Below are 13,716 nucleotides of genomic sequence, written 5' to 3'. Positions count from 1 at the left end.
AGGCTATACGCCGAATACCCCCGCTGTTAGTCTGATCTATATTGCTGGACTTTGTGAGCTGCAATGAATAGGGCTTACAGGAATAGGGAAGGGGGAGGGGAGGAAGATCAGTGTTTCACGGGGACTGACAGACCTGCCAGTGCGGAAGATGCAAGAAGTGTGCTGTTAGCCGCAGTGGACAGGGTGATACAACTTGCCACGAATCAGTCGCCAACTACTAGTAGTACCTCCTCCGATTCGATGAGGCCCCCGGCTATCCGCGACACAGATTTAGCTGCTTCCGCGTCACAGTCCCGATCCAGTGGCGTCTCAACCGGCTTGTCGCGGAGCAGTCACACTCTCGCGGCCAACCATAACCTGAGCAGCCATGATGTGCGTCATGCCCCAGTGCAGGCCCGAGTGGAGTGTGGCAGAGTGCTAATCACCAGCAGAATTCCACGGCTTTGGAACACAGACGCTTGTTTGGTCACACCCGTATACGTCATTCAGCCGTTTGAGCCATTTAAAAGCAACAGTGGTCTGTATGAGTCGCGAAAAGGGAAGTACAAGAGGCAGCGGGCTCCGCGAGGACCAGGAAGGCCGGCAAAAAGCACATGGAAGAAGGAATGTATTTGTCTTAAACACATCCTGAAAACATCGCGACCATCAGCGGAGGAGAGGATGGAATTGGCCAGAGATGGGCTTGGTCTTGGGGAAGTGAACTTTCACCACGACGGTGATGCCGGTCATATCCACAAAGTATTGATGGAGACATTTCCTCAATTGAATTCGTGTGGTGGCTACACTTTGTGCAGGCTGAGTGACAATTCCCACAGTTTGATAGAAATTGATTACCCTGCTAAAGGGCTCAGTGTACCATACCTAAAGGATATTCTAAACCAAGCCAAGTTATACATTCGGCCTTTGCAAAGTGATATATCAGATGCAAAGGTATAAGCACACATCATATGTAGTACCTATACAGCGTATTCATGTATGAAATTACAGGATGACCTGTTGGCTGCTGACAACGAGCCATATGAGCATTGCTGGCAGTGTGACATGTTTTTGCCGATGTCAAAGCTTTCAAAACATGTCATGGAGTGTGCTGGAGCTGCTAGACAGAAGAGGTATATATAGAGTTAGCACATAATTTTAACTAACATGTACAATATTATAATGTGAGCATGCAGATCTTAGAGCACATGCATGTAATATTTCATGTTCACCAATCTTGATTGTTGGCTGCATGTATGATCCTTTGGTACACTGCATACATGGTAGCTATACCAATGGTGTTTATTAAAGTTGGTATACGGTACATGTTTGCATGGACCTGACATGAGTCCTATACTTTGCTTGCATAGGTCTTCTGTAGAAGTTGATGGTCCACTAACAAAGCAGCCCTGCTTGAGTGGCAATTCCAGTTCTTCTTCATCACCATTAATTCTGGGGCCATGCAAGCTGACTGGCTCTTACCACAAGAAGAAGTGAGCAAATCATGTCATGCAAAGCGTAAAATGTTGCATTTGCTATATTGTGTTGCTATGTGTGTGTGTGTGTGTGTGTGTGTGTGTGTGTGTGTGTGTGTGTGTGTGTGTGTGTGTGTGTGTGTGTGTGTGTGTGTGTGTGTGTGTGTGTGTGTGTGTGTGTGTGTGTGTGTGTGTGTGTGTGTGTGTGTGTGTGTGTGTGTGTGTGTGTGTGTGTGTGTGTGTGTGTGTGTGTGTGTGTGTGTGTGTGATTACTGAATGCATGGGTATGACAAGTATGTGTGTACAGTATCATAGTAATTATGATGATGGCTTAGCTATGCATGTTTGCTACACTACTAGGTTAATTAGAGGTGGAGCATTTATACTGGCATCATTGGTATGTTTCACATGCAGATTGCCCAATGCGAGTCAGAGCAGGAGCTCAGAAGACTGCTGGACGACCCTGAATATGACTTTAGGTTTTCCTGTGGTGTGGGTGATCCAGCTAGCTCTGTTTCATTTACGGAAAAGACCAAGATAGTAAAGGGCCTGATTTTGCAATATACTATATTTTCCACAATTGTCGAATTGGAGCAGATGAAACAAGGACTGACGGCACAGAAATTTGATGAGCTGATGAAACGTCACCCAGGCATACTGATGCCAGTTTTTGAAAGTCCCGAGGTCAAGCTAACCAGTGCTCTGATAATCGAAGAGATGTATTGCCGCAGCAATACCATATTTTCTGCAAGAGGTGTGAAGAGAATGGTTGAGGAGGCCATATTTGCCAAGTGGGTGAAGTATGTGAAGGAGTTGGAAGGTAGGCATGAAAACTTAATACATGTGTTGGTTAGGGTTGGACATTATTACAATATTACCCCAATTGTGATGCACAATACTGTGTACTGTGACCATTTTGAAAATACCACAGTACTGTTTGTGTAATGTTGTCTGCATAATTGCTAAGTGAGAGCATGATATGTATATATATATATATATATATATATATAGAAGCCTTGAATTACATAGCTATCAGTAGTGTCTCTTTAACACTTTAGACCCATATCTACGTAGCTTTACACTAAATAATATTATTTACTGATAGCATTTTGTTTCTTCTTTACCATACAACTATTTCTAATGTGATGGACTTTTTGATTGTAAAAACGTATGTTCTTTGTGTGCTGGAGTTACTACGTGACATCGCAATAATCAGATGCATGGTCACTTCAGTTATTGCAATATTAGTTTTGCAAGTAGAAAATACCAGTACTGCCCAACCTTGTAGTGTTGATATGTATCAAGTATGTGTGCTTGCAATTGTGCATGTATGAAGGCTGTCGCAGCTGATTCCTCATTTCTGTTCAGCATTGTGAGGCTTTATTGTGATGAAATGAACTGCTTCTTTGATTCTGAGAGCTTGTAGTATCAGGGGCATAGCCAGCCAATATTTGATGGTTGGGCATAACATCAACTTAACTACACACACAAGAAACACGCTCACTTTCATGCGAGACTTTATCAAAGAAAAATAAGAAAAGTGTATGCACACAAGGCCTACAGCTACCTATGCTCTAGTGTAAACAAATGTTGCTTGCATGCATGAGAACATTTTACTAGCTGTATGCTGTAGCTATGCTATTCTATTACTTGTAGGGTATGCATCCACTGACGATCGTCGTAGCTGAGTATCACGTGCCATCAAACTGCTGAACCTACAAGAACCAACAACGTAAATAGTTCATCACATATTTACTACAATCAACTGGCAGTATAGCTTACAGACCAACCACCACAGCGATATGCAATGCTTTTCAAGTAAACGCCACATGGCCCCAAATGAAGGCCAAGGGGCGCTAATTTATGAACTATAATGAGTCCATAGATAATCACAAATATCAGCACGCCAGGAAAGCTTCGTCCCAGACTTATAGCAGCCAATGTACATTTTGTATGTATCTGGTGTAAACCACAACTTGGTTAATCAGTACAAATTGTGCACGTGACACTTTATAATGACTTGACCTTTTCTCCATTTCCAGCTCCATTTGCATCTGCTATTATTGTTATATAGAAGAGTGCATTTTCCCGTTTTCTTTCATCAGCAGTAAAAAAGTTAGGCTAAGGTGTTTTCCTTATCAAAAAATACGCTTGACAAGCCGGTCCACTGAAATGAAATCTTTTGCTGCCAGCACCATCCGCACTGAATCCTACTGACGATTATCACTAACTGTAACTTAGAGGTACAGTACCACGCTTCGACTCCTTTTTAAATTTTGAATTTAAACCGCGCCAAGGAGCGTGGCACGTGCGTCTACATGAGTGTAATTATAGGGACTTTTCAAGGGATTTTCTGCGAAATGGATCACGTGATACAACATCTATCTCGATCCATTTTTCGAAGTCAAAGGTTCAACAAATGAGGTACACGTTTACACTTTACAGTATTAAAGTAGGGTGTTTTGTGTGCTGCTGTGAATCCTCGCGTGAATCTTAAGCTACTTGTGATGGTTGGGCAAAAGTTTGTGATGGTTGGGCAAGAAACTGTGATGGTTGGGCAAATGCCCGCCCATGCCCACCCTTGGCTACGCCACTGTGTAGTATTGTTGTGATTTTATTTATAATGTATGGTTTCCATGGCAACAAGGCTTCTGGTAGTTGGTGTTATGTGAACCTTTTACTTCTGCATACAATACAATAAAAATCCTCACTTATTCTGAGGTCAGCACTTTTACCTCGGCTCCTTGAGCATGCATGGTGGCCACGATTACTAAAATGTATCTCGTACCACATGATGGTTAGGCCACACTTTTGGTCCCAAATATGGAATCCTATTAATACTTTCACTCTAGTGTGATGTATGCATGATGTATAGTTATCATGAAGTAATTAGAGAAAGTGCTACCTTCTCTTGCAATTGCTTGTGTTTTTTCATGCAGATCGTACCCAACCAACACTAGAGGACCTGTTAGAGTACTTGACAGGCAGCAGTTCGATTCCACCATCAGGATTTGGTTACGGAATACAGCCTATGATACTCTTTGATGATGACCACGATGGACTGCCAATAGTTTCTGCTTGTGTATTGTCATTAACGTTTCCTACCAACTTCCCGACCGTAGGAAATCGCTTCAAAGAAAAGATGGATTTTGCTATAATGGGGTCCAAGGAATGCTATGGGCTCATATAGTGTAGAACTGTGAACAGTTTAGTGTGAACAACTTAAACTTTTTAGGCCATGTTGATTTGCATTTCTTTTCTGGTACTGCAACCATTGTGTATGTAGGCAGCTTTATGGCTGCAGATTTGGCTACACTGCTGTATAGCTAGCAGTCATGTAATTTGTTTATTCTGAGATTGTTTTTGTAGTCTATCAGTGTGGTGCAGTTTTTGCTAATTATATCAGTGCTATCAAAGTATAAAAATGTTAATTATGTTTAATTTTATATAACAATTAGCTATTCTGGTATTAATTTCATCTGCCATAACTAGTAAAGTGCCTTTATATCTGCCAGTAGAATACTGTAACACTGCTTCCAATCAGTCATCTGCCTCATTCATTATAAGAGCATTGAGATATGTAAACGTATTGATACGATGTAATACATACTAAATATTAATCTATATATAGATGTAAATTTTCAGTCCCACACTACTGCTAGCTGGTCACTTGCTGCACTATCTTTTATACCTTGAGTGTGTGCATGGTGTTCTCATTTAAAAAAAACTAATGCAAGGTATATCTAACAACATTAATGTTTCACAGCTTCCTTACCACTGCTGTGAAATACCAGGACATTATTGTATGGCTACTGTCACTTCAGTTGAGAAGAACAGTATGTACATGAACTAGTACTGATGATCTGGAACCTGGCTAGCAGAGGTGGTTCTAGGAAAATGATGTTGATTGGTTACTACAAAGTAGAAGAGCTGCCATAAGGTCACAGGTTACAGTATATACTTCACTTGCATGGATAATTTTTTTACTACATGTACTGTTTTGTATGACACATTCTGATATAAATTATACAGATAGCTAGATGGCTTGAATGAAGTGTGGACCAAAATGTGGAGATGGGTCCTTTCCTGGCTATGAGTCATGTAATAAATGTTTGGAACTTATCAAATATGACCATGTAAAGAGGTGGACTTTATGAAAAGGTGATTATGAAGTGGTCTTATGAACTAGGTAATTTAATTTGCCTTTAGTTAGTTATCTTTAGGACTAATCACAATATGGTCTTAAAAAGGGGGGTCACTGAGTGAGATACTCTGGGATGGTTGTATTCAATCACTGGACTCAGGTATTGTCCCCTTTTTAATCAAACTGGTTGTAAGTACACTAGCCTTGTGTAGTTAGACCACTCCCCACACACAAACAAAAGAAAGATGTAATCATGCCAGACTTGTCAACATTGCCCATGTGCAGAGGTTCTACAGTAAATTGAAAGACAGTTGTCTATTACTATTCTTTTCACTGGTGATGAAAAACAGCCAATCAGATACCCCGTAAGGATTTGAAGTCTGGCCACCTATCATTGGTTGGTTTTTGAGTGAGTTCCATTCAGAATTTTTGTGTGACTGACAACCGACATTCAAATCACTGTAATAGTTCTTACATGTCAACATATCTAAAACAGAATTCACATGTGGTAATTACAGTTTAAAGTTCAAAATGAATCAATTTGAAATCTTGTGCACGTGATTTTGCTTGTTATTGCTGTCATGCAAAAGCTATAGAACTTTATGGAATAGCAAGACAGTTAATTGTTGCCACTTAATTTAGCTACTCCATGACTATAATTTGTAGGATACATGATTACTACAACACTACACACACACATGTACTGTATGGTTTGTACTTCATGATAAGACAAATGGTAGTCATACAATAGCGATTATGTCAAGAGACAGTGCCAAGTAGACAGGTTCACCTGCATATTTTACATTCAATGTAACATTAGCTACAACCAGTTGCCCAAATGTGCTAAAATCAATTTTTTTAAAACTGAGTCCAGTAGTCCAGTGATTGTATACAACCCTCCAGGATACATGAAACAATCTGACCATTTCCAATTGCCCAATTATTATAACCTGGGGTTACACAAAATACTATTACCACCATCTTCCACACTATAATAGTGTATGTGACCAGATTTGCCAAAACCAGGCTTCCACACACATCCAGATATGTGACTTTAAAGTTCCCTAACACAATTAGGAATAAGCCATTACTTTCAAAATTTTGACCTGTTATTGACCAATGCAATAACAAAATTGTGGGTCAATAGCACAAAAATTATACTGACTGGTCAAGTTACAAGTGGTTAAAGTTGAAGAATTGGATACGTGTGGAAGTCTGGTTTGTCAAATCTGGTCACATATAGAATATCACTACTGCCTAATGTACATTACTGTCTGGTGATATCATAATGATGTAAGGTCATGTAAAAGACATACAACTTGTATTACAGAACAGTTCCAAGTTTTGATGAAACAAAATCTAAAGTTTTTTCATAAAGATCAATCCCATAATTTGCACTATCAGCAAGAGGACAGACAGCATCACATAGTTCCTCAAAATCCAAGGAATCCAAAGGACAGCCGGTTGCTGGGATCACTACAGCTGAGGAATCATCATCATGAAGATACGGTGGCATCGGACCATCCCAGTCTATTCCAAATATTGGCATATCTTCCTAGACAGTAGTACATGCACATGTTTTTATACATACTGTTCATCATCAGAAATCATTATTCACATAACAGTATAAACAAACTATTAACTAGTGTTGAATAATTTTACATAGTGATAGGAAAAGTGTCTAGGGTTGATTCATTTTTGAGGTGGCTGCTGGAGTGACATCACATAGTGAGGATTACTCCGAGACAGTTTGGTAGAGAATGATCTAGTCAGAATCTAGAAGTCAGCTCTACACTGTACTACTGTACTGACAACGGAGTTAAACCTTTACACAGGGTTATCACAAACTCATGCAATCAGTTATTTCTGAGGGTGGTTAATAATCAGGTTATAATGCATGCAATGACCAATGAATGGGTTGGATCACATACCACAAAACTGCTCAGTTTTAGTCATACTGAAGTGCACAAGGAACAAAACATTGCAAAGCCAATTTTCGCACTTATCGTTTGCAAGTTTGGTTAATTTATTAGATGAAAATACTGTTACTATATAAATATTACATTGCAATAATAATTAAACCAATTAATTGGTTAATCAATCAGTTATCGGGAGCCAATAATTGGTTTTTGTACACTTGGTCCAGCCCTCTAGCTGACTAGCTGCTGTAGTATGCTTTTGTTACAAAGTTTTGTTATGAATGTCGAAGTGGCTCACTACTATACTGGCTTATCACCCAGTGCTGTATTTTTAATACTCCCATGCATGAAGTGAGACATAAATACAATTATTGTACAAGATAAGAAGTTTGATAATGGGTTAAGTCATGCAGGTTTTCAAGCCTGTAGACTATATGTAGTAAGCCAGTGTAAGTCATTAATGGTCCAAATAACTGAACAGAAACCCATTCACAATCATCCCAGTAGTATAAAATTCAGCTAGGGTAACTTGCTTTCTAAATAAATACTAATAAATACTAATAAATACTTTAAGTTACCATATAACTTCACATTACATACGTAATTAAGTACCAACCTCTGTCAGTTGCTCGAATACCTCTTTGGAAACTGTGCTACCACAATTAGCAATACTTTGAAGCCCTGATATCCATAGCTGTTCTGGAGTCAAGTTATGTTCTGATCTCATTGGATGTTTTATCCAAGCTGAGCTCCAAAGTTGCAAATGTCTGTTAATTCTGGGTATGAAGACATAGTGAAGACAGAACAAATGCAACTCATTGTCAGGGTTGAAAAGATTAATATTCTCCAGGTGGTAGAAAAGGCTATGATAGAGACCAGTAACACCTTGGTATACATCACGCCACATTCGTTCCACTCTTTGATTGTGAACGCTTTTTCCAACTAGAACACTACCACGGCCAGGTCCATGTAAGGGATGGCTTAACAGGAAGAAAGACACATCAACATTCTCCACACCTCGGTCACAACGTACGCGTGAAGGTAGTCCATACTGCTGGACTGCTTCTTTGAACAAAGTAAGTACAGTCTGTGCTAGGTTATTATCTGAGCATTTCAAATATACTGGTATTCTTGAAAACCCATCCACTGCCCCATGTATCACCATCCTCCACCTGTAAGCACATAAATGATTGATAAGTATTGCGCAGCCATATACTTTATACCCATGAAAACTCAGAGAATATGCTACAGTGGAACACTCCAAAAGGGATACCCTGAAATATATGGACACTATGATATTATCCATGCCATGGTCCCACTATGTATTAATGTACATTTAACCACACCCTAACAAGAGAACACCCTCTAGTAAGAACACTGTATCAGGGTTTAGTCCTTGATGGAATCTTGTCCAGAAGCCATATTTGCATCTGAAAGCATAATAGATGTGAACAGCTGAGCAAAAACCAGCCATTGTTGCAAAATTCTAAAATTGTATTAAAATAAATATACAAGCTACATAAAAATTTTACAAATTGTTTCAGTAACAAAGCTCAAATCAATAAAACCTATACACCATTGGATTTGCCTGTCCATGGAAATTTATTTCATGTTTGTTAGGTGCGTGAGTTTTGTGAATTTTTTTATGATGCCATCATGTGGTAGAAATAGAGTCCACTGTCACAATTCCTTTGTTGAAGTGGTCTTCTTTTTGTGTAATACAGGGAAATAACTATACCTCGATCAGTTTGCCAGTTCATGGTACAAAAGTCCTGTCTTTGTAGCATGTTTCGGTTGTGAGTTATAATCAATTAATTAAGCGTCTGTGATCTGTGCAACTAGCTATTACACTGATTCTTCCTTAACTACAACTAAACCACCCCATAGACCGAATTGTACTCACCAATATTCATCAGCTAACTGATACTATCACTTTCTCTTGCAGCAAAACTTAATTGACTGATCAAGTTTTAAATTTCTAATTAATGCCCATTATTTTGTACATTAATCAGACACCTCAACTCTCACACATTACGCGTGAGACACACTCATTGGATTGTTGTCTCGCGCATGGTTTTCCATCTCACGCATTGTAATTCCTGGAAAATTAAGCTCTAATGTATTTAATTTCACCGCAAAGCACTAAACAGTGCTCTAATAGCTAAGAATGGATGCTCTAATGGCTAAAACTGGAGAGTTATAACTGAAAATAGCCGAAGGAAGTTGCAATTTTTGCAATTTTAACAGGAAGTTTTCCTACTAAGACAAGACCTCACTCGTAAGTAAGCAAATCTCACGCATTTTAACCTCAAGTCTCACTCCAAGTGCACCTTCCAGGTTGAGGTCTCTGCATTAATAGTTTTATATATATAGTTTCATAATTTGCACATTACTACATGATGGACAAATGCAAGTACTGTGAATTGATAAGTAGAATCATCAGTGGTGAGCTATAAGCTATAATTACATAAGGATTCAGTAGATAGCCGTAGATAGCTTGGTCTATCCTAGATCCAACTAGCTACATAACTATTGGTACATAAATATAAAATATAACTAGCACTAGCTACAGTAGCCCAGCTGTAATTTATATTGTGGGTTCAGTACGTATCCAGCAAACATCATTAGCCGTGTTTTCGCTATTGGTACCTGATCTGGCATCGAATGTGAAATGACTCTCTTTTATGGGGTTTAGTTTTTGACATCGTTGATCTATCATCTCTGTATTGGTCTACAACTTTGCAATGGTCTTTACTCTCTTTGGAGTCATAGGGGAACAGTAGGAACTGTATCCTCCTCATCCTCTCCTCTGTCTGATCTTCTCTCATGACCAGGAATTATTTCGCTCCTCTCTTGGGTGAGCTTGTCAGTAGGCACCGTAGGCTAGTATCTATTGTCTGATATATAGCCTGTCTGTCGTCTCCCATCGATGGGTGGCATAGAACTGTCCCTCTCGGACACTAAGGTTTCTGAGGAAACGGGGTAACTCTCTCTGTGGAGGCACCAGGACGCCTGCCTTTGCTAGACACCTCACTGTAGCCTTTGCTAAAAGGCTCGCCTTGCGTGGGCCTTCTTTCCTTCAGTGAACCACTTCTGACACCATGCATTGTCAACGATTAAGACCGTATAGATGGATAATAATAACACGCAGTTCAGCAACAAACTACAACCAATTCTTATTAGAGCACACTATATATATATATATATAAAATGCATCACAATATTTACGTAATCTACAACATACGCAGCAATACAATATTGCAATACAATACAGTCTGTCACAATTGTACTTAATCATGGAAACACACAAACTTATCTACAGAACTAAATCACAGTGCTTTTGTTTCATTGTAACACTAATGTAGTGAAGGTTAATTATGGGTGTCAAGACATTGAAATAGCTTCAGAGCATTCTCTTCCAAATACCTGCCATTCAATCCACCAAAGTAAAATTAATGATTTTCACCTTAAAATGATGTTCTTAAATTTCCTCTGATTTCCTTCTGCTATAGCTCATTTCAATAATTATTCACTGCTCTTTCTAACCTAGGGAGAAATGAGTTGCAAGATTCTTGCAAGACTGCAAGTGACTTGTAAGAGACTTGCATCGCTTGCAAGAATCAAGAAAAGGGACATTTTCCATGCAAGAATCTTGCCTGAAGACTTGCACATCATTTCTCCCTGGGAAATTTGGTCTGGAATCTGAGGTATCTACGGTATCACTCAAACGTAATGTTGCACTCGCTTGCACCGGTCGATTGCAAGTGATTAAAAACGTGTTAATTAAAAGCGTGCCACCTGTTTCCTTTGCGAGTATTCATCCCATACGAAACGGGATGAATATTCATGAAGGAAATGGCTGCCATGCCCTTTAATTATCAAGTTTTTTAATCACTTGCAATCGAGCAGCGCAATGTTATGTTTGGGCGGTACTGTATCATGTGTCATGGGTTATTACACATTTTATTGCATGCCCCTGAAATGCCCAATACAAAATGTATGGGGAAATTACCTACATTTTGGTCGGTTTAGGCCATTTTGATGTGCCAAAATTTCTACTTTTGGCATCATTGTACTTGCTCTACACACACTAGGAAAGTTACTAAACAGACTTGAGGTAGGCGGTACACAATAATTAATTTAATTTTTAAGATTTTCAATCAAAATGTATTGGACATGTCTGTTCCAGCTGGCATTTTTGCCATGAACAAAAGTATAGCAAACTTCAGTAGCTACAAGCTAAGGGTGGCAAATGACTTCCATAATTTCATTGGAAGAAGGCATTAACACAGTACATGTACAAATGAAGAGAAGTTTAAGCACTAAAGTCCTATTGTCTTTTACATAGTAGTGCAAAGGTATAGTACCTACAATTTTTAAGTCAAACATGGCTTGAATGAATTGCAAATGCCTACCATGCATAGATAGAATGTAACTATATACACCTGTACTGTACTAATATTGCGCCATTTCTTAGATTCTGGTAATAGTCAAGACACCATTGTACTTCTGCATTGCAGAAGTTCAAAAAGTGCTCAGAAAGTGATGGCATCAGATGATAATCAGTAGATCAAAAACTAATGTGCATAGGTAATAGTTTTAAACATGAAGTTGTAAAATTAAAACCTTGCCAGAATCTGGGGGCGCATCCCCCAGCATTCTACCACTGGAAATCCCTTTAAAAAATCCTAGATCTGCCCTGTAGAATTTAAATAAAAAGTACTTGTGCAGATATCATTGAATCCTCCTCGAGTGAAAAAATCTGATTTCAATTTCAGTAATTTTTCAAAATGTGCTTAATTATGTATTTCAGAATCCCATCATCATAGTGGAGAGAGTATAACACTTGCAGTGACATATTCCATTACCATTTACGGATGTAATTAAAGCACAGAATAGACTGGAAAACGGACTTACGGACAGACTATTTACTACAATAGCTGCAAATTAATGATACCAAAACCCAGAGCTACACGTACATACACAAATGTATATATATATTTTTATATATTAACTAAGCATTTTACATAATATTACCAAGAGTATATTACGTATGTACCTTACTAATTTATGGTTACCGTCCAGATGCCACAAAGACAGTGGCGATTGAACTCTGTACCTGCGCCGCTCTATTGCCACAGACCAGCGAATGGCAATTCCTTCTGGATCTACTCTGTTAAGAGACTCTTTGATGCGAGCTTGCGATAGTCGGTAACCTTGACACAACAAATGGCCTCCCATTAAACGATAACCACAGTTTGGGAAAAAAAACTTTGATTTGGGTTACAATAGAGTCCAACTCCTGGTCTGGTATGTCAGAATACAAGGCACCAACGCTTAGTCCATATTCAGTCATTCTGCGCCTCACTGTACTTAGGCTTACACCAATTGTTGTTGCAATCTGTGGAGTGCTGAACCCCACTCCCAACAGATACTCCAGTTGGTCCTTTCGTACATCTAGACGAGGACGGCCCACACTGCCGGTGGTAATCAAACCAGGTTCGTACGCAGCCCGGGGGGCTGCATCCATTAATTGTTGCTGCAGTTCTTCGAACACGCTCAGACTTCGTCCAATTGCTTCTAATGTGTCTTGTGTGGAAGCATCGAGCAGTCGGGAGATACGGTAAAGTTTGTTGGTTAGGTAAATGATGAGATCCAAATCATCGGGACTTCTTCTTGCGTCAAAGGCATTCAACAGGGTGGATACATTATTGTACACCCGCATTAAAGCTTGCAATAACTCCAGTTGATTTCCACGCGACATGAGCAAACCACTTGTCCTGACACTTACAGTTCTATTAAGTTAACACACACATCATGATCACGTGAGCCATATGTAATGTTAAAAAATCACTATTGAATTAGCAAAAACTGCACCACACTGATAGACTACAAAAACAATCTCAGAATAAACACTGACTGCTAGCTATACAGCAGTGTAGCCAAATCTGCAGCCATAAAGCTGCCTACATACACAATGGTTGCAGTACTAGAAAAGAAATGCAAATCAACATGGCCTAAAAAGTTTAAGTTGTTCACACTAAACTGTTCACAGTTCTACACTATATGAGCCCATAGCATTCCTTGGACCCCATTATAGCAAAATCCATCTTTTCTTTGAAGCGATTTCCTACGGTCGGGAAGTTGGTAGGAAACGTTAATGACAATACACAAGCAGAAACTATTGGCAGTCCATCGTGGT

General features: G+C 39.2%; 2 protein-coding genes across 2 annotated transcripts; one reads left to right on the top strand and one right to left on the bottom strand.

Moving 5' to 3' along the window:
• The first annotated feature begins 1,903 nt into the window (after positions 1-1,903).
• Positions 1,904-4,753, top strand: LOC136238016 (G2/M phase-specific E3 ubiquitin-protein ligase-like). Its single transcript, XM_066028324.1, has 2 exons — positions 1,904-2,271; positions 4,391-4,753. Exons 1-2 carry the CDS (start codon positions 2,049-2,051, stop codon positions 4,639-4,641), a joined length of 474 nt encoding a protein of 157 aa, XP_065884396.1. The 5' UTR covers positions 1,904-2,048; the 3' UTR covers positions 4,642-4,753.
• Positions 4,754-6,873: 2,120 nt separating this feature from the next.
• On the bottom strand, positions 6,874-13,321 carry LOC136238663 (uncharacterized). The gene is made up of 3 exons (XM_066029234.1): positions 12,574-13,321; positions 8,131-8,686; positions 6,874-7,150 (listed from the first exon to the last, which is right to left on the bottom strand). The coding sequence occupies exons 1-3, from the start codon at positions 12,753-12,755 to the stop codon at positions 6,920-6,922; spliced, it is 969 nt and encodes a 322-aa protein (XP_065885306.1). The 5' UTR covers positions 12,756-13,321; the 3' UTR covers positions 6,874-6,919.
• Between the last annotated feature and the right edge of the window lie 395 nt (positions 13,322-13,716).

This window comes from Dysidea avara, chromosome 11, assembly GCF_963678975.1.
Source record: "Dysidea avara chromosome 11, odDysAvar1.4, whole genome shotgun sequence".
NCBI classification, from domain to species: Eukaryota; Metazoa; Porifera; class Demospongiae; order Dictyoceratida; family Dysideidae; genus Dysidea; species Dysidea avara.
The sequence above is the reverse complement of the archived record's forward strand: the minus strand, read 5'-3'. Positions and strand labels throughout refer to the sequence as shown.

What these genes read in the sequence shown, in the direction of transcription:
- LOC136238016 (XM_066028324.1), top strand. Translation starts at nt 2,049, where the DNA reads ATGAAACAAGGACTGACGGCACAGAAATTTGATGAGCTGATGAAACGT. An exon ending in GTATGTGAAGGAGTTGGAAG is followed by an intron (nt 2,272 to 4,390) that starts GTAGGCATGAAA and finishes TTTTTCATGCAG; the next exon opens with ATCGTACCCAACCAACACTA.
- LOC136238663 (XM_066029234.1), bottom strand. Translation starts at nt 12,755, where the DNA reads ATGGGAGGCCATTTGTTGTGTCAAGGTTACCGACTATCGCAAGCTCGC. An exon ending in GGTAACCATAAATTAGTAAG is followed by an intron (nt 8,687 to 12,573) that starts GTACATACGTAA and finishes ATGTGCTTACAG; the next exon opens with GTGGAGGATGGTGATACATG. An exon ending in TATTCGAGCAACTGACAGAG is followed by an intron (nt 7,151 to 8,130) that starts GTTGGTACTTAA and finishes ACTACTGTCTAG; the next exon opens with GAAGATATGCCAATATTTGG.